The sequence below is a fragment of the Lipotes vexillifer genome, unplaced genomic scaffold, assembly GCF_000442215.2.
Source record: "Lipotes vexillifer unplaced genomic scaffold, Lipotes_vexillifer_v1.1 scaffold370, whole genome shotgun sequence".
NCBI classification, from domain to species: Eukaryota; Metazoa; Chordata; class Mammalia; order Artiodactyla; family Lipotidae; genus Lipotes; species Lipotes vexillifer.
In genome coordinates this window covers 2,582,950-2,609,383 of record NW_006772699.1, presented here as the reverse complement: position 1 = coordinate 2,609,383, position 26,434 = coordinate 2,582,950, and the positions used below count along the sequence as shown (strand labels likewise).

Below are 26,434 nucleotides of genomic sequence, written 5' to 3'. Positions count from 1 at the left end.
AACAAAAAAAAAAAAAAAAAAAAAAAAAAAAAAGTACACTTTTATTATTTGGGGGGAGTGGGAGGATAGTGGTGCTTAAAATTTAAAAACCTAATCAGAGCTGACTCTGTCCCACCTGGGTAACAAAACCAATTGCAACCAGAGTACAGTGGCAACTGTCAGGACAAAATGGGCTCAAGCTGGGTGGGGAAGAGGCAAAAAAATGAATAAATAATGCTCACCTAGGCACGGTGTGCCCACATCTTAGATGGCCCAGAAAGAAAATTCGCTGTAGCTCTCTCTGGGAGGGAAAATGACATAGGATGACCTCCTACAGCCCACGCTCTCTCTGTGGGGCGTAGAGTCCATCGCCACCCCTACCTTACATCCTGGGACTCCAGGGGATGGGCGGAGGAGAGCCTCACTGAGAACCAGTTAACGCTCAAAGCAGGCTTAAAAAGAGGGCAGGGGGCAAGGTGGAGTTTCTTCAGGATGGTGCTGAGGCAGTGGATTTGAAGAAGGGACTGCATGGGGGAGATGTGGGGATGGGGCGGGAGGCAGACACAGAGACACAGATACACAGGCAGGGAGGTGGTTAGACCTGCACAGCTGGGAGCTAGTGGGCAGTGGAGTGGGCAGAGGGCAGCCCGAACCACCACCTAATCATTCTGTGGTTCCTCCAGAGGTAGCCTTGGGAAGTGATCCCCAGGCTCAGCGCACAGGGTTTTGCTGCAGCACGGTGACACTTGAGTGGCAGCAAAGACAAAGTCCCGCGACCATAGGCATATGGGCAATGAAAATGAACTAATTCCCTTGCTACTTTCCTAAGGCACTGACATGCGTCCTTGAACCAGAAAGAAAAGGGACCCAACCACACTACAGTCACACTTCCAATGACACAACTGATGTGTGGGCAACTAACTGACCTGAAGGAACCACTTAACGTTTTGGGGCCTTTTCCGCCATCCTCTGCAAAATAGATTGTGGGAAGGGCAGGTCAATTTGTGTGTGTGTCTGTGTGTGTGTGTGTGTGTGTGTGTGTGTGTGTGTGTGTGTGTGTGTGTTCACTGCATTTTTAACATTTTAAAATAGACTTTATTTTTTAGAGCAGTTTGAATTCACAGCAAAATTGAACAGAAGGTACGAGTCCCCCACACATGCCCAGCCTCCTCCACGGTCAGCATTCCTCATCAGAGCCAGATCAATTTTCCAGACACTTCTTTACACCTAGAATTTTTTGCGTTAAGTCCAATTGTCTTGGATAGAGAGAGAGGGTGGGGGGAAGGGGGGAAGGGGGCGAGAGAGAGAGAAAGAAAGGGAAAGACAGGTGGGAAGAGGAGAGAGGAAGAGAGGGAGGGAGAGCAGGAGGAAGAGGGGTGGGGAGTAAAAGAGCAGCTTTTACTGCTCTTGGGGAAGGAGAAGTAGAGAGTAGCTAGCCTGGTAGATGCAGGGGGAAGGTGGCCAGCTTGCTGTACGTGTAAGGGTGACCCCTCTTCAGAGGTTCTCTGAATTACTGCTTTTGACCATCTCTGGGCAGCGGGTTGTTAACATCCGTTCCAGCTCAGACGTTCGATTAACCCAGTGCTGCCAAGTTCTTTAATGCACACATGCATACACAATCCTTCGGGTAACTCACAAAATGACCCACTCGCCATGAAGAGCAAGCGTTTAACAGTCTCATTTATGTTAAATAGAGCTGAGGTATCAGGAGCTGCCCCCAAAGTCTGACAAGAGTCTCTTTCTGGACTTTTGTGCCTACAATTTTGGGAGGATTGAGTAAAAGAGACAAGGGTGCGGTGTGAGCACAGCCACAAGCTTCACCACCATTCCCATTGTTCAAAAGCCTGGAGTGCAGCCAACAAATACGTTTGAGCACAAGTCCACCATCAGTCACTACACTGAATGCTGGGACACGCAGACAATTAAGTATAGAATGGACGTTAGGAGCCTGGGGTTGAATCCCAGCTTCCTGTGTAAGTCTCAACTTCAGCACCTTCAGAAAAGGAGATAACAGCACCTATAAGACAGGGTTGACATGAGGCTCCATGAAGAGGATGATATATAGTTCTCAGCACGTGTAGGTCCGCAAATCTCCGAATGAAAGGGACCTGATCCAGGTTTCTCATTTGAGAGACAAGAAAAATAAAACTCAGAGATTTATTCACTGCTAAGTGGCAACAGAAAACTGCAGAACTGAGAATTCAGGTCTCCTGAGCTCCAGTTCCACATTCTGTTCCACTATCAAATGATTACAAATAATAGTAATACTAGTAAGAGTTACCGATGATGATGGTACTCCATTTATGAGTCCTCACTAAATGTCAGACCCTGCCTGGCCTCTCCCAGGCATTATCCCATGTCATTCTCACAGTAAACCAATGAGGTAAACATCCTAGATTGTTCCCATTTGACAGATGAGGAATCAGATACTCCTAGACATGAAGTGTCGTGGCTAAGGCAGCAAAACCACGACTTGATCCAAGTCCTTGTTCTGAACAAGTGTCCTGGGCTGTGCGTACTTCAGAAATGAGATGTCTCTCCTCAAATAATTTTACCCTCTTTAGCGAAAGCCATAATTAGAGCCTCATTTGCCTTTGGATAATTGGCTTCCCTCTTTGCTCTGGTGTCTGGTTCCTCTTGGGCAGTCGCTCCAGCCTGGAGGGTGTCACACTCAGCACATCCACTGTGGCTGCCCAGGGCTAATGAGGGCTCTCAGTGTGGTTGCACTTAAGTGCCCGGTATTGCAGGGAAGGTCCATGCACAGACATGCCCCCTACCATCAAGAATGACGGCAGGGCTGTGAAAACATGTCCCTCTCAAATGGGAACATGCCGCTCCAGCTCTTTAAGAGAGGACAACATGATCTGCTTTGCGCTGAGCCTATCGCACAAGGAGATAGAAAAATCCTGTGTGTGTGTGTGTGTGTGTGTGTGTGTGTGTGTGTGTGTGTGCGCGCGCCCCTGCACGCACATAAAGAGGAGGAAGAAGGGAGAATAAGAACCCTCGACAAGCACTAGAAAAGCTGGATGAGATTCATGCCCAACAGTGAAGAAATAAGGAGCACAGAGGACAACCATTTGTCTATTAAGACAATGAATTCCAGTAAGTTTTTCTTGCACAAAAGTAAATGAATCCAAATGTCCCTAAATAGGAAAACAGTGAAATCAGTTATAGCCCATCTTTACAACAGAGTCCTATGAAGTCCTTAGAAATGGCATGGGAAAATGTTCCTAATGATTCTCAGTGAAAGAAGCAGATTACAAACCTGGCAAAACATTATCCCAGTTATATATAATATATGATACAAAAGAGAGGAAGAATAACGATGTTTACCTCTAAATCATGAGATCACAGGTGCTTTTATTTACTTCCAAATATTCTACAAAAACACAATATTTTTATAATATTAATTTCTATGAACAATAAACGTCATCTTTTCCAACAATGGCCCAGCATTCCCAGGAGAATGTCGGATAGAGGTTATGGTGTGGTCTGAGGCCCTCATTAGCAAGGGAGTGTGTCAGGAAAGGATGAACGCTGAGTTCTCCTAAGGCTTGAAAGGCAGTGGTCTTCAGTGAGACAGTGCTCCAGCCCTGACACTACTAGTTCTCCCCAAGAACTGTTCTCTGGAGAGGGCCTACATCATACTCACTATCCCTCAAAGTTCAGCTGACATCCTACCTCTTCTTGTACTCAACATTCCAAAAGCACTATTCTCACTGAATTCCAACAGTAGTCATTCTTATGGGATTATTTGTAAATAACTCTATAAATTTATAATACATTTATTAAAACCCTATAAATTATTTAAAACTCTGTAAATTATAAATTTACACCAGAGGCTGCTATGCTGGGTCCATATGCAGATTTTATTCAGCCTGAAAATATCATTTAAAAACTAAATCAGCAGGTTTCCCATTAAAAAAAAATTTGTGGGACTTCTCTCTCTCTCAAAAAAAAAAAGAGAGATCAGGTAGCACTGAGCCCAAATATTGACACAGATAGTAACAATCACTTAGCATTGATTCACAGCTGTCCTATATACCCAATGACATGGACTTTGCCCCAGTCCTCACTGCTCCCTATTGATCCCCACTCTGAGCTGAGTGTGGATTGATCATTTTCACTCTTGTTTCCTTAGTAGTAGAGAAATATTTTTCTGTATACGCATCTCTGTCAAAGGTGGGGAAATGAATGATTGACCAAACGGCACTGTGTTTTAGGGAAAAAATGAAAGGAATCACATTTCTTTGTGAAGTGAAGAAAGTTCTCACATGTTTACTAGGCAAATGGAAAATCTGTTGTAAAAAATATAACTGAAGGTGACATTAAGTGTGTTTGTGTATATATGCATAATATATTTGCTTAGGTTATTATATATATTATATACTATATATATAATATATATTTAATATATTTGCTTAGGTTACTATATAAAATGGCATAATAACTATCACTCTGTACCTTCATTTCTATTACCTTCATGGCCTATGTGGGCTCAAGTTTGAAGATCTCTGGGGTAAGTCTTTTCTCTCCTAACTGTAAGCTCCCTGGGGGGCGCTGAAAACTTTCTGTTCCAGATGCCATATTGCACAGCAGTTTAGAGAATGGATGTTGAAATCAGACAGACCCCATTTGGAATCCTGGCCCTGCCATGCGACTTGAGCTATGACTCTTGGCAAGTTTCCCAACCTCTCTAACCTTCAGTTTCCTCACCTGTAAAATGGGGATATTAATATCTACACTTTACAGGGATGTCATGATAATGAAATGAGGTAATGTGTGAAAAGTCTTAGCACAGTGCCTGCCACAAAATAGTTAAATAAGTGGTGACCATGAAATTATTTATTACTGTATTTCTTTCACATTTCCCATAACACAGTGCTGCTACATTTTTAGCTTTTCAATAAATATTATTGAATTAAATCTTCAGCTGGTCTTCAATTCAACTGTATCATGGTCTTAAGGAAACTTTCTCCTATTCTAGGAAGATGGGGAGAAAAAAATCAGCAAAATCAAACTTAAACAGGTCAACATAAAAGTCTCTGAACATTTTAAAACCTGCCTCGGTATAATTCAAACCATCTATAACTGTAACTTCACAATGAAAACAAACAAAAAATTTGGAGTAAACATAGAACCTTTTAAAGATTTATATAAACTCTATCCTTTTGTGTGTTTCCACTTGTCATTCCAAAATTGGAAAAAATCCCATGGAACATGGATTGAAAGGTGTAAGAACAGCCTGATTTTGCTCGTTAGTTTTAATGAGGTAAATTGTTTTTAATTGCACAAGAGTTGATTTGGTTTACCACTAAAGAAGTAATCTGGGATTCCCTGCCCCACACTCTGCCCCCAATTAAACTGTATTCTGTAATGTCATTAAGAGCTGCTATTCTAAGTATCTGAGGAGGTTCAAGAGGGATTCTTTTCTTTGATTGTATGCCAACTTTTTTTTTTAACTTCAGCCAAAAAAAAAAAAAAAAAAGAGGACAGTTTAATAAATCTCTCTTGGATTTGTTCTGCAGCTTATTAAATCACTGTCTTCTCTGATTCTGGATCTGAAGGTTTCTTTCTGACATTGAATTCTGAGATCAGTCACATCGAAAAGGATAGAGATGTAAGGAACAGCCCCTTCTCAGATCTGCAAGTGTAGAAGGGACGTTTTGGAACTGGAGGTAGCTTTGTAACACTGTAGGTGGGAGGAGCAAGCCCCTATTTGAAGAAAGATCTTCGATGCCTCCAAATGCTCTGAGGAGAAAAATCTTAAGATTCTCAAAACTCAGCAGCTCTTTGTGGAAGAAAATAAATTGGCTCCAGTAAGTATATCCTTTTACCTTTTCCAGGGTTCTGAGCCTTGCTGTGTGATCTTGAGGGCGTCGGGCCACTTCCCTGCATCCGTTTAACCTTCTATAAAATATCCTCATTCCTCACTCCCAGCTCAGGCAGGACATTTAGAAGTGTTGGGGGCAATACATGGGAGAAGGCGTTTTTAGGCACTAAATGGTGATAGAAAGATTCAGCAGTATTGCCATTGTCACTCAGGGAATGATTTTATAAATCAAAGGTTTTCACGTTGGTAGAGCTCTGGAAAATCTTGCTCAGCCTCATGATTTTACACTGGTTCTACAGGGCTTAAGTGACTTGCCAAAGATCACACAACTGTGCAGTAAATGAGATAATGTACATCAGTGTTTGTCGCAGTGCCTGCTGTATAATAAGCACTCGGTAAACCTCACCTACAGTTGCTACTGCTGACATTATTGTTGCTATTATTCAGGTCTCCTTACTCTCAGTTCAGTGCTCTTTCTATCAGATACATACAGAAACTACAAGAAGCTTGCCCCACGGGCACAAGAAATTTCTTGCTATAAGAAAAATGATCATTCCAAGAAACCATCTCATTATTTTCATAACTGAGAAGGTCCAAAACCTGGAGAAGTGTTATTTCTTGGCACTTAGTTCCCAGGATGCTAACATAACACAGGATCCTAATTTGGGGCCTTGCTTGGGAAGGAGAGGCTATCCCTTTCTCCTGACCCTTCTGACCCTTCGACCCACAATTAACACAGAGAAACTGCACACTGTGGACCAGGGACTGAATCCAGGCTCTAGCAAACCTGCCCTCAAGTCCTCAGGGAAGAGCAATGTCCTGGAAATGGAAAATGACACGGACTTGGAGAAAGGAAAGACTGCCCAACACTTGAAACTGGGAACGCTATGTGGCCAAATGGCAAAAAAGACAAAATCAGACTCCTACCTCACACCATACATAAAACATAAGTTCTACAGGTTGATTAAAGACTTGTGTATCAGAAACAAGACTATGAAGTTCTTAGTAAAAATATAAATGAAAATCTTTCAGACTTTGGTATTGAGAAAGATTTCTTAAAGATGACACAAAAAGATTTGACTGTTAAAAAGATGGATAAATCTGTACAAAGAGTAAGAAATGAAAAAAAATACATCTTAAGTAAAATGAAAAGACAAGTTGTAAGTGGGAAGAAGATTCTCATAACACATAAAATCAGCAAAACATGAGTGTGAAGAATATATAAAATATCCTGCAAGTTAATAAGAGAAATACAACCAACCTAAAAGAAAAATGGACAAAAGTCATGGACAGACATATCACAGACATGAAACACAAGTGACAAAGAAACACAAGGAAAGATTTTCAGTGTCATTGGCGATCAAGAAACTGCAAATCAAGACAGTGATGACGTATGTTAAGCCCATTTTATTGGCAAATTTTTAAATTGGGACAATATCAAGTGTTGAAGAGAATGTAGATCCACATAATCTCTCATCCATTATGGCTGGGAGAGCAAATTAGTGCAACCACCTTTGGAAACCCGTTTAGCAGTATCTCCTAAAGTTAAATATTCAGATCTCCCATGACCAAGCAAATCTACTGGTAGTTATATGCCCCACCGAGTCTCTTGAACATGTACAAAAAGAGACATGTACAAGAATATTCTTAGCAGCAATGCTTACAACTTAAAAAACAATCCGAAACAACCCAAGTGCCTAAAATTGAAAGCATGAGCGAATAAACTATGGCTTATTCACACAATAGAATTTTCTACACTCATCAGAAAAATGAACTCCAACAGTTTGTAATATGAATGAATTTTAGTATAATATTAAGTGAAAAAAGTAAGTCCCTTCAAATTACTCATAGTTCAATTCAAATTACTCATAGTTCAATACCCTTCTTTATAAAGCTAAAATAACCAAAACACTAGAAATATGTATAGATGCAGTAACACTGCGTTAAAGCAGTGGAATGATTAATAAAAGATTCAAGAATGGGTTACCTTAGGTGGGGAAAGACACACATAGTTACAGGTAGTTGATTGTTCAGTTTCTAGTTTTTGGTTTGGGTGGTGAGTGCAAGGATGTTTAATTTATTATTAAAAATAACTAACTAAATATGTTAATGAATAAAAGCAAGCCCTTGTGTGGACCAGTGATGAGCTACATTATGAATCGAGTACTATGACAACGCCTGTTCTCTACAACTGAGGTCCCATCTTCCCTTTTCCTTTTTTTTTAAGGACACTGGCCACTGAATAGTGGTATATTTTACTGCCCAGGTGCACAGACTAGTTTCTGAGAGTGGATATCAGTGAGGCCCTAGGCAGACTAGGCACATAAAGAAATAATATATATCTCTTATACGTAAGGAGTTCTCTCCATCAGCATAGGTAGTCGCATCAACAGACAATGAGAGAGAGAAATGCCAAGTATCAGGGTGAGGTCTCTGCTATGTGTTGTGGGATCTGCTCCTCTTTGCTGCACTGCTCTCCTTCCCCCACTCAGGCTCTAGGAGCTCCGCTTGCCAACTAGAGAGGGTCAGTCAGGGGGCCACCTGCATCAGAATCCCCTTGGAGGGCTGATCCCATGCACATCCCTGGCCCCTCCCCAGATCTGCAGTGTCAGAATCTTTGGGGTAGGGTCCAGGATTCTGCAATTTTAGCAAACTTCCCAGATGCACCTAAGGTCTGAGAAATCTTCCCCTCAGAGATTCTACGTCTTGCTTTATCCCCTTTGAGAATCCAGGATAATATTTTGAATGTGCTACTCTCTAATGTCACACTTCCTCCCATTGGTCAAGAACCCTGGCAGCCATTCCACTTTTATAGCCCCAGGGAAGAGCGATGAGGAAGGCTTCCTCAGAAAAGAAGATATTATAGAGCAAAAAGGTAGTGGCCCCTGAAGCCACAAGACATGTGTGTCCCAACATGCCCCCCTTGGACTAAAGTCCCAAAGAGAGATATTTTAGATAGGTTGTGGGAAAAGGCAAAAGCAGAGTCTCTCTTCCCTTTCCTAATTGGGTCCCTGGGACCTGGTCCCAGACACTATTTTGGAGAGGCAAGGGGAACTATTCTGAGCCAGAAAGACTTGTTAAATCTGAAGCCACAAGATGTCACTGACTGAAAATTTTAAGTTGCCACAGTACAAAGTGAGGTGGAGACTCAAAAAGATTAGATTAGATTTAGAACAAACAAAACCAAGAAGCTTCATCGTCTTTGCACATTGAGTGTGGTGCAGAAATTTGCAAACTGGCACCGGCTGTATCCACGCTACCACCCCAGGGCCTGTCCTGTAGCAGGGACTGAGTAAATGCGGAATGGGACTAGGCTGAGATGCCTGAGACATCAGGGAAGACGCACTGCACACTTGACCTCGGGTCAGGGTCTTAAAGGGATGAGTGGGAGTTACTAGTTAGTGTGTCTAGGGGTGGGGGTAGGGAATGGGGCGGGGGGGGGGGGGGTATGCAGTAGAAGGGATTCCGGGCAGTATTCACCAAGAAAAGAACTGTGGAAGGTCATGTATGGTGCCAGGAGAGACGAGGAGCCAGCGAGGAGCCTAGAGCATGTCCTCGGAGGAAGAGGACTTATTCCTTTACTGCCTTGTCTTTCACAGCAGTCTTAGTACCCAGCCTGATGTGGACATTCCAAGTCCCAGGCGGCCTGCTTATACCACTTCTCAGTGCAGGAAAGCTGTGCTTTAAAAACCTGCAGTGACACAGCAGCCACTGGCATCTAGAGTCCCATCTCCTGCCCAAGCAAAGGTCCCCGTACACAGCGGGGGGGGGGGGGGGGGGGGGGGGGGGGGGGGGGGGGCGGTATGCAGTAGAAGGTATTCCGGGCAGTATTCACCAAGAAAAGAACTGTGGAAGGTCATGTATGGTGCCAGGAGAGACGAGGAGCCAGCGAGGAGCCTAGAGCATGTCCTCGGAGGAAGAGGACTTATTCCTTTACTGCCTTGTCTTTCACAGCAGTCTTAGTACCCAGCCTGATGTGGACATTCCAAGTCCCAGGCGGCCTGCTTATACCACTTCTCAGTGCAGGAAAGCTGTGCTTTAAAAACCTGCAGTGACACAGCAGCCACTGGCATCTAGAGTCCCATCTCCTGCCCAAGCAAAGGTCCCCGTACACAGCTGTCAGAGAGTTGCCCAGTATTTGGCACAGGGGCAGAGAGTGAGGAAGGAAGAAAAAAATCTCTCAGGAGGAACAATGTGGCACTTTTTTCTAACATGGAGAAGGAAGCATTTTCAACAAGAAAATAAACATATCTTCTCCTTTTTATTCATTATAAGAACAAAGCATGGTGCAGTGGAAAGAGGAGGAGTTTTGGTATTCAAAGGACTTGTGTTCCAAATCCAGCTCCACCACTGCTACCTATGGGTAGCAGAGACGGTCATCAAATATTCTACGCATTTCCCTTCAGTTCCCAGACTCCCTTGCAACTAGGTTGGGAACGTGTGATGGGGTCTGGCCAGTGGACTGCGGGTGGAATCTCTGGGTGTCACTTTCAGGCTGACGTAGTTGAAAGTGGTTGTACTTCGTTCCTCGCTCTCTTCCCTGCTGCAGAGAGGCCATGGGTACAAGCTGGCAGAGCTTCACAAGGGACAAAAGGCGTCTGACCTTCCTGACCTTTATCAGACTTTGCACAAGAGAGAAATAAACCTTTGTTAAACCACTGATATTTGGAGATTGATTTGTCACCCCAGAATCACATAGCCAAAAACACTAATGCGCTAGTACATTGTAATATAACCCTTGGTCTCATTGGGATGAAAGTTACTCGACTCTCTAGGCCTTGGTTTTCCCATCTATAAGATGAGAATAATTATACCTATGTAATTGGGTTGTAAGAATTTACTATATGTTTATGCCCTATATAGCAAATAATATATAGCTGGCATTTAAATGTCTCTTCCTTTAAGATGCAGTGGATGTCATTATTATTCCTGTGGTTATTACTGTTATACAGGGGATACAATAAATGTCTTTAAATAAGCAGCAACTGTGTCAGGCACTCTACTAGTTGTTTTACATGCATGATCTCATTTTTGTAGCTAAAGAAACCAAGCCTCAAAGAGGTTACTGTTCAAAGGAACACAGAGCTAGTAAGTGATCAAGTCAGGATCAGAAACAGGGATTTCCTAAACCAAAAGTGCACACTCTAATGGCAGCATTCCTACTCACATTTCTCAGATGTGGAACCCCGGAGGCTCAGAGATGTTACATAAGTTCACCAAGCAAAGCAATAACTGTTAGAACGAGAGGACTTTTCTCTATTCCAGACCAGTGTTGCAATGATGTGATGATTAGAAAAGATAATCCCCCACTAGGGCACTGGACAGTGATGTCTGTGCCCCCCTCCCACCACAGAGGCCTAGCCCATTGTGAACTGAGGTCCTAGCCGCTCCAGAAACTGTGGGCAACAGATAAGAAGAGGGGGAAAGAAAGAAACTACATCTTGATAAAAGGAAAACTGGATGCTTTGTGTTCAGAGGACGGCTTCTCAACAAAGTTTCCAAAGAAAATCCCACTAGCTGAAAATAAACATTGAAAGGGTTTCCAAATCTCTGTCAGATCTCTGTCTCTCTCTCTTTCTCTGTCTCCCTGTTGGTCCCTCTCTCTGTGACTCTCTCTGTTTCTCTCTCTCTCTCTGTCTTCCCCCCACCCCCTGTTTGTTTTGGAAGTTGAGAAAAGTGAGCAGTGTGGATCCTAAAGCAGTTTACACTGAACCAGATGGCACATGTGATTAGCATCAGACTAAAAAGACACATTACTTAGAGATTAGGTTCTAAGTAGGGACAAATCTGTTCCAGAGGAACAGAAGGTTTGGTTTTCTCGCAGACTCCCCTCAAGAGCTTCCTCGGGGCATATGCCTATTCATCCCTTCTCCCATCATCACCACCGGGCAAGCCTGAGCTGGAGAAAACAGGAAATTCGTCTCCATAGATGTCCCACTTCTCCTCCCGCTGAACCCGGAAGTCATTCACACAGGGCAAGCCACTCCCTGCGGGACCTCGACTGCTGGTGGCCCCTGCCTCCCTCATACCCCAGGCTAACAAGTCACATTATGCCACTGAGTCTGCACAAAAACCCAATGAAACTCATTCTGTGGTTATTCCCACTTTACAGCCGAGGAAATTGAGACTTATAAGGATTAAGTACTTTACTCAGGATCACAAGTCAAGTAAAAGTTGAGGCGAATGGAGGCTAATTGCCTCCATGAAAGAAGAAAGAATTAAAAAGTATGTGTGTGTGTGTGTGTGTGTGTGTGTGTTTTAAAAGAGCCCCAAGGAGCAAACCATCCTAGAGGATGTCTGTCAAGTGTCCCAAACTATGTAACTGTCTTGACGCCTGCAGCAAGGTAAACAATGAGGTGAGAAACCACAAACATCTCACCCTGACCTATTCTTCTGGGCTCACATCGCACAGGCCCTATGTAAAAACAGTGAAATGAAATAGAAAGTGGGAAAACATTCAAAGCAGGAATGAGACATGGATACGGACCAAGGCCTTTTTGTTCCTTAAGTCCTGTGCTTCTCAGACCCTGGAGAAAAACACACAGCTTTCAGGGAAACAAGGAGGCTTAGCTTAGGGTTACGTGCAGCTATCAACTATGAAGGGATGCCCTTATTGCAAAGAACCTGAAGGTCAGGACAGAAGTTGGGAAAATGAAAGGAGCAGCAGAAATAATAACCACAACACCGGTAATAACAGTGATCACTTAGTATGGGATATTATATTGCTCTGATAAGCACTTTAAACGTACTGTTGGTCTCATCAGCCCACACAACAACCTTCTAAGACAGACATTGCTATCATTTTTCCCATTTTACAGATGAGCTTACTGAGGATCAGAGAGGTTAAGTAAATTGCCCATGGTCACCCAGCTGAAAAGGGGCTAAACTAGGAATCCAACCCAAGAACCAGTGCCCTTAACCAGTAAACTTTCTCCCCCTTCTGCATAGGACCCTCCTGAAGAGAGGCCAATAGGACAGTCTGCCAACATTTCGGAAAGTGCTTAAAAGCCTTCTGGTTCCTCTGCTTGATGTCAGTACAAGTGTTCAAGGCTGTGAGTACAAGCTAATGCCACCGACAATACTCCAGGCAGTTTGCACATCTGGCAGTTAGATAAGTGCAGACTTAAAGCAAACTGCGTCCCTGAGGCACAGGACAATTCACAGGGAGAACAACAGAAGGGATTTCATTATAATTCAGACTTGGCCAAGGAATCAAACTCACCTTATTTCAGGGTATAAAGGAGACACTCACCCAAGAGCCCCAGATACCCAGTAAGTTTGTGCGTATGAACTCAGATTGTATTCACTTGGAACTTGAGGATTTAAGGAGAAGGCTGAGCTGAAGATTCCCTTGGGGTGTTTTTTTAATTTGTTTTTTTTAATTGAAGTATAGTTGATTTACAATGTTGTGTTAGTTTCAGGTGTACAGCAAAGTGATTCTGTTTTACATATATATATACATATACATACATACATGTGTGTGTGTGTGTGTGTGTGTATTCTTTTTCAGATTCTTTTCCTCTTTTGGGTTACTTTTGTAAGAGGGTTCACTTAACACATAAACAGTGGGAGAAGAGTTACCTTTAAGCTGTGCATAAGAGCATACTGCTTTCACACGTGAACCAAGGATGGATAGACTAATTATACATTGCAGCCTCTTTAAAGTGGGTCCCCAAAGGGCTCTCTGTTCACCTACTTCTAGTCTCTGTATGTAGGTAAAGGTTAAGAATTTTGCATTTTTTTTGGGTAACTGTGTACAACACTGGGGCTGGCCTTCTGTCAATTAATATTAATCAGAGGGTTTTTACTGAATCTGAAACTCAAAGACGCAGCAGGACTGGCCAGCAGCAGCTGTCCAGCCTGCCCTGTGATTATGCTAACCCTCAGAGGCCACCATCAGCCCAGGAGATGTGACTCCAGTAAAGGAATCACTCCTACTTCTACCAGGCTGGAATTGACAGCGCATGCCCAATCCAGGACCGCGCTAACACTCCATCTGGCCTCGGTGCTGAGCCGGGCCCCTGACAATGACTGCCGCTCTGAACAATGAAAGGGAGCCAAGCAGCCCTTGCTCTCTCCTGCCAGTGCAGCACCACATGCAGCAAGAGTCGTCCTTGCCACGCCCCTAGGATGGGACTCACTTCACTTCTACGGTGACACCACCTGAAATCCAGAAAGGGACTGCCAGGGCAGGAAGGGGCAGGCGTATTTCAAAGTTTTCAGAGTGAGGGTAATTTATTCCGACATGGAAATCAGAAGGTGAGAACTGAGGAAGGCTCACTTAAAAAACCCCAGTAATACAAGGCATACAGCAAGTCTTAACCAGGATTAGTTTCCAATCACCTTACACAAACCACCTTGCACAAACAAACCATGTATGTACTGCATTAATCTGCTGTCACACATCTGTCTAAATGGTCAGGAAACTCCAGGCATGAATATAAAATCACAAGAACACTTTTCTTACCATGCCCTTCTCCTAACTTTAATTCCACGGGATGGGATTCAGACAGCAATTCTGGATGCACCATGTTAACCAGACATTAGAGGGGAAAATCTTTACAGTAAAGTGGTTCCTGAATCTTTAATACATAAATATTCAAGCTTCACTCTGAATAAATCCCGGGTGGGAGATGACTGATCCTCTGCTTTCTAAGACTTCTTATTTCTTGCACAGTTTGCTTCTCACAGAGAGGAGTGATGTAGGAAATGGTGAATACTGACATCTAAGTCCTACCTGCTCATAGCTGGAGGACGTGCGGCCATCCATCCCACTGATCTCAAAAACAGGAAACCCCAAGGCTCTTGACTGTGGGATGCTGGCTGGGGACTGGTGGTTACCACAGATCAGTTTGGGTGAGCAGAAGCTCTGACCACAACCACTGCCCAAGTCCACTGTCATTTCCTGTTCTCCAGGAAATACCGTTACGCGAAGAAAGGCAACGTCCAGAGCAGTTGTATAACATGCTACTATGAGAGTAGTAATAAAAGACCAGGGGAGGATATATAGTTAATGTGTGTTTGCTTGCTTATATAGTGAGTGCCCCTGGAAGCAAGCACAACAGGAGACTGAAGCCACTGGTGCCTCTGTGAAGGGATCAGACCTTTACCTACTTCTCACGTAGAGTAAAAACCTCACAGCAAAATGACTCCAAATTTAGCCTCTCAGTAAACTTTCTCAGGAAAAACAAGCAGTTCAGCCTATGTTTTCCTTAAATTAGTTTAGATTCTGATATCTAAGTCGTCAGCTACTTTCTGCTTTTCCCCTTCATTCAGACCAAGGGAGTTGTTAGAGAAGAAACATTTCCTAACTGCGCAGCATGTGATGAGCACGTAGGGTTTCTGGCACCCCCCAACCGGCCAGGATGCTTTGCACTCACCTTGCTTTTTAAAGAGGTTGCTCTGGACTATCTCATTCATGGACTGGACTTTCTGCTTCTGGAGTTTCTCGGGAGGGATGCAGGTATAGAACTCATAGAGGAGTTGGCTAAGGGCAGGAAAAACCAGAGCATGCAGAGCTTGTTAAACCAACGTCTGCCACCTCCTGGCACTTACAGTCTGTCCATCCCCAGCCTGCAAGCTCTGCGGGGAGCAGAAACAATGCACCTCTTGCTCCCTTCGCCCCCCACCTCCGTGCATGATAAGCCTTCAGTAAGTATGCGTAGTTGGTCTTGGTGTTGAATACTGACGGTGTTCAAAGAGATGTGGAAATCTGAAAATAATATCAAGAAACCCAACCACTTACTGTGTGTATCAGGCACATGTTTTACACTTGACATCCACTGTGCCATTTAAGCCTCACAATTCTATGACGTAGATCCAATGCTTATCTCAATTTTACAAGTGGGAAATGTAAGGTTTAAAAAGGTTAACTAACTTTCCCAAAGTTACACAGCTAGGGAGGGTCAAAGAAACGAGGGTTCAAAACAAGATTCTAATTTCATTGCCATGCCGTTTTATTCACTAATGTTTTATGCTTAGTAATGTTTTATGATAAATCTTAAGATCAAAAAAGGTCCTTAATTTTTTAAACAACTCTGAAAAGTTGTGGGTTAGAACCAGTTTGGGATATGAAAAAGGAGATAGCTCTTTCCAAATAGAGTGAAAATGAAAATACCACTGAAATAAAATTACAGCTCCTGTCAGCTTTCCAAAATAAGCTCGTTGTGCTTATTCATTCTTTCAAATCCTTATTAAGCATCCACTTAATATGTGACAGGCAATGTGCAGGGCAGTGGGATACAACAGGAACAGACTTGGTCCCAACTGGCGTGGAACTTACATTCTAATGGAGGTCAACGTACAACACAAAAGCAAGCAAATCAATACAAGGCCACAGATGCAATGAAGGAAATGAATAGGGAGTTCTGTCAGAGAGTAATGGTGCAGGGGTTGAGGGAGGAATATAATTTATTTACAATGTTCAGAGGTAGCTTCTCCAAGAAGATAACATTTAGCTTGAGACCAGAAGAATGAGAAGAAGCCAGAAGAAATCTTCATATGAACAGTGGATAAACGGATGAGAGCTGAATAAAGTTTGGAATGCACTGAAAAGAATTGTGCCCATGTGTACTTCTTAGTTTTGGTAGCTATGCTGTAGTTATCCAAAATGTGAACATTAAGGGGAGCTGAGTGAAAAGTATGCAGGAACTCTCTAGACACTATCTCTGCAGCGCTTTTCCAAATCTAAAAGTATTGCAATATGAAAAGTTTTTCAAATCTTCTATAGGTTATCTTGGAACTTAAGTGAATTCAGGAAAACGAGGAAAAGGGCGTGTCTGGCTCAGATGCCCCTATTCTAAGAGCATAAGCACAGTAAAATAATGTGCTCCTCCCAGCGAAGGGGAGCCCATCTCACTATCCCACTAAGTGTCCATAGGTTGTTCTCCATTTGTAACTACAGGGCTTACAGGGCAAAGACTGGAACCCCAAAATAACCTTCAAGCCCAGGTGAAATGGAGACATTTACACCAAACATCAGTTTTTTAACCTACATGTTCGTATTCTGCATCACTGATATTGTCAAAGAAGGATGTTTACTTTATAGTTGGTTTTCACCAGATCTGACACAACCCAATGAAACTGTAAAAATCCCACACCAATATCCCTGCGGGAAGCTCTGACCATGTGTCCTCCCTGTCCCCGCGCTGAGTGCCCGTCTGCAATTCCCCACAAGAGCTCTCCTCTCCCTCTGAATCCCTGGCTTGACAACAGAGCCCAGGACAGTCACACACCATAAGCTCACCTGAGTAACTTTGCATCAAAGACGGTTTCCACATCGTAGAGGACAGATGGGATGTATTTCAAAGCTGCCACCTAGGTAGAAAGTGAAATAAACATGAGCAGTGCCCACGGCCAACAACTCTGCCTGGTGGTGAGAATACTTTGCAACATAACACAGATCAAGGGAAAATGATCCTGAATCCTGGGCACTGCTACAGTGATTCAGACTCTGCATGTAGATTGAAACACCAGGCGTACTTCCTTCAAAAGTTTCTTCTGTCTTCAAGGGAGCAGAAATGTAGAGTAGAGCAATCAAAAACTTTGAGGTTATACACACTTACAGTCAAATCCTGGGTCTACTCCTTAGTGGCCAGGTGACTCTGGACAAAACACTTAACCTCTCTGATGTCTCAATTTCCTTATCTATAAGACAGAGGAAATAATGTCTATCTTGCAGGATTGTACAGATTCAAAATAATATAAATGTGGCATCCAGCAGAGAGCCAGACATATTTGCGTGCTCAATAAAGGGTACCTTCTGTCTTTTTTGGAAGATGGTATGCCTGAATTGTTTTGTTGGTGGCAAGGATGACATGGACTGAGTTATTTCTATTTTCTCTCCCTGGCCAATTTGTGAACAACTGTCAGCGTGTTTTGGTCCACTAGCTGCGTTAGGAAAACTGGGCATTGTGGTGGATTGTTTCTGTCCTCTGTGCAAGATAACTGATACATCCAGAGGTGGGAAAAAGACCCACGCCCTTGCAAAACAGCACCATTTGCTAAACAGCAGAGTAGACTGTAATTTCCACAGGAGGAGTTGTAAGTCACACAGTTGGAAAATAATGTTTAAAAATCTGGCAGATGTATCCATTTTATATTTTCTTTTTATTTTTCTGTATATTCTAAGTGTTCTATAGTCAACAAGTATCATCCTTTTACAAACAGACCAAAATTAAAATAGAGAAAATTCTTTTTTTAAAGAAAATCTTATCCTAGCCATATACAGCTGCACTTCTTAGTTAACATAAATAACAATTATGACTATCCTCTGAGAGTGTTCAGTGGAGCAGACACCATGCTGTTAGATTATTTTGTTAAACCTTATTTCAGCCTACAAGGGATACACTATTTTCATAGATCAGGAACCACTAGGGCATCAAGATTCAATAACTAACTAGGTCACGAAGTTAGCAAGTGGCAGAGCCAGGATTCAAAATCAGGCAGGCTACTTACAGAGCCACTCCTTGCAACCCTCAAATAGCACTGTTTTTCTCCATGCCCCCACGCTTTTTTTGCTTGTTAGTTATGATTTTTACAAGTCAGTATTATATGTCTGATATTAAAAACTTCACACAAGTATTAGGGTGAAAATTGTCCCTGAAGTCCCACATCTCCATCTCAGCCCCAATCCCTACTCCTCAGAAGGGAACACTGTCAATATTGTGGTGAGTCCCAACTGTTTTCTGTGCATGAACAAGTATGTGTTTGTGTGTGTGTGCATGCATGTGCACGTGCACATGTATGTGTGTGATTATACAGTTCTGTAACTTGCTTTTTGCAGCTAACCATGTTATCACCAGTATTTCTGCACGTCACTTCATAGAGTGCACTCTTCATTTCTAATCACTGCACAACTGCTCACATGGGTACACCAAGTCCTCCTTACTGACGGACTCCATGCTATCTTTAGTTTTTCTTTATTATAAAATAAGTGATAAGAAAATATTAAAATATACATCTGTGTATCTGTGAGAACCCCTGTGTGATGGATGGGCTGCTTGAAGAGAAATTAGTGTGTAAAATGTACGTACACATATGCAAATGGACATACAAATGTATACACATATGCATTTTAGGAGATAATGTCATATTAACTTAGAAAGAAGCAGTAATCAATTTCCTTCTACTCCTTTCCCTCTAACCTTGCTAACACTAGTATACAAATCTGTCTCATTTTGCCAATCTGATACATAATTTGCAACTGTAATCTGTGAATTTTGGGATCTAGTCCAGGTGGGCACCTTTCCTATACTTATTAAACAACTGTATTTACTATATATAGCTTCTTTATATTCTTTCCCCAGTTTTCTTTTGGGTGATTTCTTTTCTTATTGGTGTGGAATTCTTTATATATCATTAATATTAAGCCCTTTGCACAGCTACATGTAAAAGAATGAAATTAGAACACTCCCTAACGCCATACACAAAAATAAACTCAAAATGGATTAAAGACCTAAATGTAAGGCCAGACACTATAAAACTCTTAGAGGAACACATAGGCAGAACACTCTATGACATAAATCACAGCAAGATCCTTTTTGACCCACCTCCTAGAGAAATGGAAATAAAAATAAACAAATGGGACCTAGTGAAACTTAAAAGCTTTTGCACAGCAAAGGAAACCATAAACAAGACAAAAAGACAACCCTCAGAATGGGAGAAAATATTTGCAAATGAAGAAACTGACAAAGGATTAATCTCCAAAATATACAAGCAGCTCATGCAGCTCAATATCAAAAAAAACAAACAACCCAATCCAAAAATGGGCAGAAGACCTAAATAGACATTTCTCCAAAGAAGATATACAGATTGCCAACAAACACATGAAAGGATGCTCAACATCACTAATCATTAGAGAAATGTAAATCAAAACTACAATGAGGTATCACCTCACACCAGTCAGAATGGCCATCATCAAAAAATCTACCCCCAAAAAAAAAAAAAAATGGTTCTGAAGAACCTAGGGGCAGGACAGGAATAAAGACGCAGACGTAGAGAATGGACTTTAGGACGTGGGTGAGGAAGGGTAAGCTGGGACGAAGTGAGAGAGTGGCATGGACATACATACACTACCAAATGTAAAACAGATGGCTAGTGGGAAGCAGCCGCATAGCACAGGGAGATCAGCTAGGTGCTCTGTGACCACATAGAGGGGTGGGATAGGGAGGGTGGGAGGGAGACACAAGAGGGAGGAGATATGGGGATATATGTATATGTATAGCTGATTCACTTTGTTATAAAGCAGAAACTAACACACCATTGTAAAGCAATTATACTCCAATAAAGATGTTAAAAAAAAAATTAACCCCTTTGCAGTAACACATTTTGCAAGAATTTTCTCTTGCTTGTCCTATCGTTTGACTGTTGCTTGTCTTTTAGCTTCGTTTATCATATCTTTCATTGCACAGTAGGATTTTAATTTGTATGTTGTCAGATGTGTCAGACCTTTTCTTTACATTATTGGATTCTGTGTCCAGAGATTTATTCTTTATTTTTTCAAATCAAGATGGCAAGAGATAACAAGATTCCAAAGCGAATGTTTCTAAAACTAGGGTCTATTGGGACACCCTTTTCCCATAGGATGATGTTAGGTATTCTGTGGCGGGAAGGGGGTGGAGTAAGGATTTGCAATCAAATAATTAGGGGAAAGTTTGATTTAAGCAAAGATAAACCAGTAAGGTGCTTTTGGAGGGGGTTTTTTGGCATAACTTTTCAGAATTTTTATATGCTAAGATGCATTATGACATTCTTCCAGGCAATTATACTATACAGTACATTCCAGCCTAGTTGGTCAGGTCATCTGTATCAGGAAACATCAAGATATGGCAAAAGCAGATGCCTGCAGGGCTGGGAAAGCAGCAGAAAGAGTGAAATGAGAAGAGCACAGGCCAGTGGGAAGTGAGGAGGTATGTGGAACCCACACTCTGTCTAAAGAATGAGTCATTCTCGTTCACTTAACACTGTGCTAGCCAAATCAAACACACCTGCAGGCTGCACTTCTCCCGTGGGCTGCCAGCTTATAACCCCTACATTCTAAAGAGACATCATACGCTGAGGCACATGCCCTGATAAAAACCTATCTAAGCATTCTAGCAAACTGCTCCTTCCTTCACTCTTAGGCTGAGAAACATAGAGCTCTGGGCCCACAGGCACCTGGGGCCAGGGTGTGGGGGGAATCCCAGTGCTCCACCCAGCACTTGCATGCTCCGAGGCCCATTTCTTCACCCCCTGAGCCTCAGCATCTTCATGTGGGGCAGAGAGGAATGATGCAAAATAAAGTATATCTTGCAGCTATTGTAATGCCCAGCATGCAGCAGGCCCCCAAAAGTACGTGTGCTGGATCTCTCCTTATCTCATCTCTCTGACACCAGCCCTCATTACCCAGCACCAAAGTGTGCTGGGCAAAGTGTAACATGGACTCATCGTAATTAAGACCAAAGTGAGGGAACAAAAACAGAAATGAAATCCTCGGCGAGTTGGGGAAAGCTGGGACTTCAGTGTCTGCAGCAAGTTGCTGGCTTGCAAGGGCTGCATGTCATTCCAGGGCTTCAGAGTGATGCTGTAGAGCACTAATCACCAGGTGTCTACATGGACACTCACACTTAAGTGCTTCAGCTATCAGTAAGGAGGAGCTGGGCAAAGCTGGGACAAGGGCTGCTTCAGAAGGAGCCAATCTTCCCAGCCTCCCAGGCCTGGGCTGGCAATGAAGTAAAACAAACTGAGGGGTTGTCATGCTGAGACTCAAAGGGTGTTATCACCTCGACGGGCGTATCAAACTTCCATTTGGTCCAGGGGGCCTCACAGAGAAATGGCAGGCCCGTGGTTTTCTTTTCCAAAGGGGACAGGAAGTTTGCCAAGTCTGTTGTCACAGCCAGCACTGGCCTCAGGGGGCCTGTCCACAGTCCTCACCTTCACACAGCCCTGACACACCTGAGTGGAGTGATAGCAGGTGGGTTCAAGCAGGCGCTACCACCAAGCACTCCCAGGAGGCTGAAGAGCTCAGCCGTAAGACCCGCTGGAGACCTCCATTCATTGCAAGTTTCTAAGGTCTGGGACTAGAAACAGCTTGGCTTTCTAGACCTGCTGGCCTCCTGCGAACTGTGCTGCTCTACTGTTGTTATTATCTTTACTCTCATTAATATTACTATTGCACGTAAACTTATATTCCTGTGTTATTACTTTCATCCCATAGTGTATACCCCTATATCATATATAATATTTAATAAAAACAAACAGATGTTTTTACATAGGTGTGTATGTGCATATATATACACATATACATGTGTATATATTAGGATTAAAATATATTAATCAAAATAGCAAAGCATGATCAGAAACTTTATACATGCATGATCTCATTTTATTTTTACAACTGCTCTATGAATAGACACTGTCATCCCACTTTACCAGTGAGGAAAATGATAGCACAGAGAGGTAAAAATAACTTGCCAGAAGCCACATAGCTAATAAGCCACATACACAGAAAAGATATGTACCTGATTCTGTCCAACTGGCTTCGGACCAGTATGCTCTGCTACTGCCTACCCTGCTTTAAGAAAAGTCTCCATCTTGGTAAGTGTGGGGGTTTTAATACAGGAGACAAGGCTGAAGTGGGGGAGGAGGTAGATAAAGAAACATCTCCCCTCTAGGAGAATGGCTTTTGAAAGAAGGTGCAGTTTTTCTGATATGCCTTAAGTTAAGAATCCTCTTCACCACATATATGAGGGTTGCAAGAATGGCCACCAGGACATTTTCCAGCTCAGTAATTAGTTTATAATGTGGCACAGAGTGAATTTCCTAGATGAATCATCAATCCCAAGCCCCTCTGCCAGAAGCCAGGTACAGGCCACAAGAAGAGAGCCAGACCCAAATCAAGGAATAGTGATTTTACTGGCCCTAAGAGAAGTCGCAGGAAAACACTTGAAATGATTGCTATCCAGATGGACTTCACCAGAGCTGATAATCCTGGGCTTCTAGCACACAACAAATGTTTAAAAATAGCAACAAAAATCAAAACCACACAGTTGCACTCCCTCAAGCTCAATGGGGATTTGTCTTCTACGTGTTTCCAGGGTTCCTTATCTCCCCCCGCCCTCTCTTTTTCATTCTAACCAAGACTGCACAGTATTGGTGCCAGCAGACACAGACTTCTGGCCCAAAAGAACACACCCTGCAATGATGCAAGGTTATACGAGAACACTAGACATCTTCCTCATTCAAGAGCTCTGACAATATTCCCATCCCATCAATTTTCAACCCTTTTATTTTAGCCAAGTAAAGGACAGTCAAGGTCCACGGAAACCGGACAAACACTGTTACAAGGATTCACCGCAGCTGACCGGAAGCAGCAGCTTCTTTATAGATGCTAAGCTGTCCCTGAGGAAAATACATCCACTCTCCCCAGACATTCACCCTTGTCACTGGCCTTTCAGTGAAAAGGAAGGGAAGAGGGACCAACAGGTTCTGGGATATGTACGTCTCTGTGCTTTCTGTAACCCAACAGTGTGCTGGCCCCTGAGTCTTGGCATGAGGCAGGAGAATTCAGTGTTTAAAATGGCTGGCTGAAGAGGCCAAGTTCAACTCTAGGTGGGTCCCTTTTATGTGTGTCCTTGGGGAAGTTAACTCTCTATGCTCCAGTTTCCTCATCAGGAGAATGAAGGGAATAAAGTCACCTACTTTATAGGGTTGATGTGACGATTAAATGAAAAATACGAGCTATCAATGGGACTGCAGCACCTCATTGGAACAAAATTTCATCCTACCCTCCATAAATCCAACATTCCCAAGTACTGCCCGTAAGTATGGGGTAGGTGGTTAAGAAGGGGACAGTAAAGAATCACTTAACAACTTGAGATGAAACTCCAGCTCTTGCTGTTAAATATGAGTCTCCCCTCTCCTACCTCTGGGGGCAGCCCGTAGGCCACTTCTCAAGAATGAACCACCTTCTTCCCTTACTTCGGACATCTGGATGTTTTACAAAAATTAACAATGAAAAGAGAGGAAAGAAAGAGGCCTCCTTAATTAGCCTGACTTCATAACTGCAGACCAGACATCTGCCCATCTGTACTGTTGTTTATGTTGCTTATTGTTGAGGCATTTTGCCTCAAGACTCGGCTCTTTAATGAAACCATACTTTGCTCGGTGGTGATTAGGAACTCAAACTCCGGCCTTACACAGCCTGGATTCAAGTCCCAGACCTGCCACTTCTCAGCTGTTGGTTAAGTTACTCAATCTCTCTAAGCCTCCACTTCCTCATCTGTAAAGTAGAGATAAGAGGAGTATTTGCCTAATAAGGTGGTTGTTATAAAAATCAAATAAGCTAACAGTATATGTAAAGGTTTTAGCTCAGCATGTGACACATAATAAATGCTAAAACATAAAATAGTGCAAACTAGTATTCATTCTTTCATTCACTCAGCCAAAAGATATTCAAGTACCCACTATGTGACAGCCACTGTTTCAGATACTGCAGACCTAAAAGACAGAGCCCCCTGCACTCCTGGACACTCTAGCCGCTATATTAGCAATCATGTGTGGCGATCATAGTGGCCAAGGGAGCATATCATACAATTATGAGTTGCTTATTTATTTCCACTCATACCATCAACTTGGAGCATTATAAAGAATCATGACCTAAAGGAGAATGGGTCTAATGGGTCTGTACAACGTCACCAAATGGCTATTACTCACACTTGAGCTACATCCAATTCACAACTGTCTGGCGCTGACTGTCTCATTCTGCCATCAGTTTTATCAACAATGTTCACAGGGCTGGCACACATGGGGACTTCTGAGCATACGGCCCATTCTTGAAAACACGTGGAAACCCCTGGCCATACCCATTCGTTGTGGCTTAGAGAAGAATATTAACTTTGGAGTTAGAAGAGCTGGGTGGATTGAAATCCTCGCTCCACCACTATGAATAGGTATGATTTAGGATGAATTATTTAACCTTATGAGCCTTCTGTGGACACTGAAGACAGCGATTCCTTGCAGACCTTGGGTAGGACTAAAAACACTGCATGTGAAAGCTCAGCTTCATGCCTGACACACGGTAAGTACTCAATCAGTGGAACATGTTTTTAATGCTCCCTCTACCCTCTTTGGATGGCTAGCTTTAAATTCTCCATAGTTTTGGGTGAGCTACTGCCATGCCAGCTCTGAACAATAAGGAAAACCACAGAAAGCAATTCACAAAAACCAGATGAAACTCAGACATTGAGAAATAACTTGCTTGGGCCCAAAAACTCACAATGGGCAAAGCTGAGATTGAACCAGATAGGCTTTACTCTGAACTGAGGCAGGCATGAATTAGGGTTTCCACCTAAGCCACTACCCAGCTGGAAGTAGAAAGTTTGGACTAGAATGTCAATCATTGGCATTCTTACTCCGTGCTCTCACCCAAAGCTTATGGCAGACATTACTAATAGATCACAGCCCTCTTTCCTACTGTACCCCCATGCAGGCTCAGAATCAAGACTACAGTCATGTTGTACTATTTCACTGGTGAAACTTTCCCGTCCTTTTTTATTTTTCATAGAGCCAGTTCTTGCGAGTTTATCCTCCTTGAAATTTATATCTGTTTCTTGATCTAACAGAATAACTGGATGACCTAACACTGTTCGACTTCATGTGACAGGGTTAGAAACAAAAATATTCCCTTCCAGATTCCACTATAGGAAAATGCCCTCAAGGCTTCTGTTTTACCATGAGGTAAAGGAGGGAGAGATATAAATGACTAAAAATTATTTAAATGGAACTATGTAACAGGCTTTACACACCACGCTTTACATGCATTACTTTATTTAATCCTCTCAATAATCCCCTAAATTAGACTTCCCATTTTATAAAAGGATGAACGAGGCCCAGGAAACTGAAGTGCTTTGCCCAGTGTTACCTGCCTAAGGGGGCATGCCCCATTTCCCACCCAGATCTCTCTGGCTCGAAATCCAAAGCTCTTTCTCCTGTAGCAAATGTCAAATTCTGCAGAAGATCTCTTGTGTGGGGTTTGCTAACATCAAATGGCCTTGACTCCTTTCCCCTCATCGGCCCATTCCTGGCACCCTAAAACAGCATTCAGTTTTTTTCAAATGGTATTGCTCTCTGTATCTGAATATGACTTTACATTCTTCTTTGACAACTTTTCAACAACCATAGGAATAGATGGAAAGCATCAGTGATTTTATGTAACTCCTAGAAGCTAAATTTGACCCTTAAAGTAAATTTAAAAAGAGACAAAGTCTCTTTCCATGACTTCAGGGTAGAAATCCATAAGGAGAAACCAGCATAACCTGGAGAACAAGACATTTCTAACACAGTTACCCAGGCAATAAGAACCTGGGTTCTTACTGACTCATGCCAAAGCCATAATAATCCTATTAGCTCTCTGCATTTGCATAGCATTTTATAATTGGCTCTTTTGCAGACAATGTTCATCTGATCCAAACAGTGAAGTTCTACAGACGAGGAAACAGAGACACTGAGAAGTTAAACCCAGGGTAAAAGCATATTGCTGATCAAGAAGAACATTCTGCCGACCCAGGTCTCCTCAGGACCAGAAGTTCTCCTGGCTCATCTTTTTGCTTGCTTGCTTCCTTCTTTTTTTCCTCCTTTCTTTCC

At 42.7% G+C, this 26,434-nt stretch overlaps 1 protein-coding gene across 1 annotated transcript in view; it reads right to left on the bottom strand.

Annotated features, from left to right (window-relative positions):
• Positions 1-26,434, bottom strand: part of DOCK2 (dedicator of cytokinesis 2) — a 424,501-nt gene that overhangs the window by 286,111 nt on the left and 111,956 nt on the right. The window contains exons 24-25 of the mRNA XM_007447828.1: positions 17,058-17,128; positions 15,193-15,299 (exon numbers count right to left, since the gene is read on the bottom strand). Coding sequence (XP_007447890.1) covers positions 15,193-15,299; positions 17,058-17,128 — 178 coding nt within the window. The remainder of the gene's footprint in view (positions 1-15,192; positions 15,300-17,057; positions 17,129-26,434) is intronic.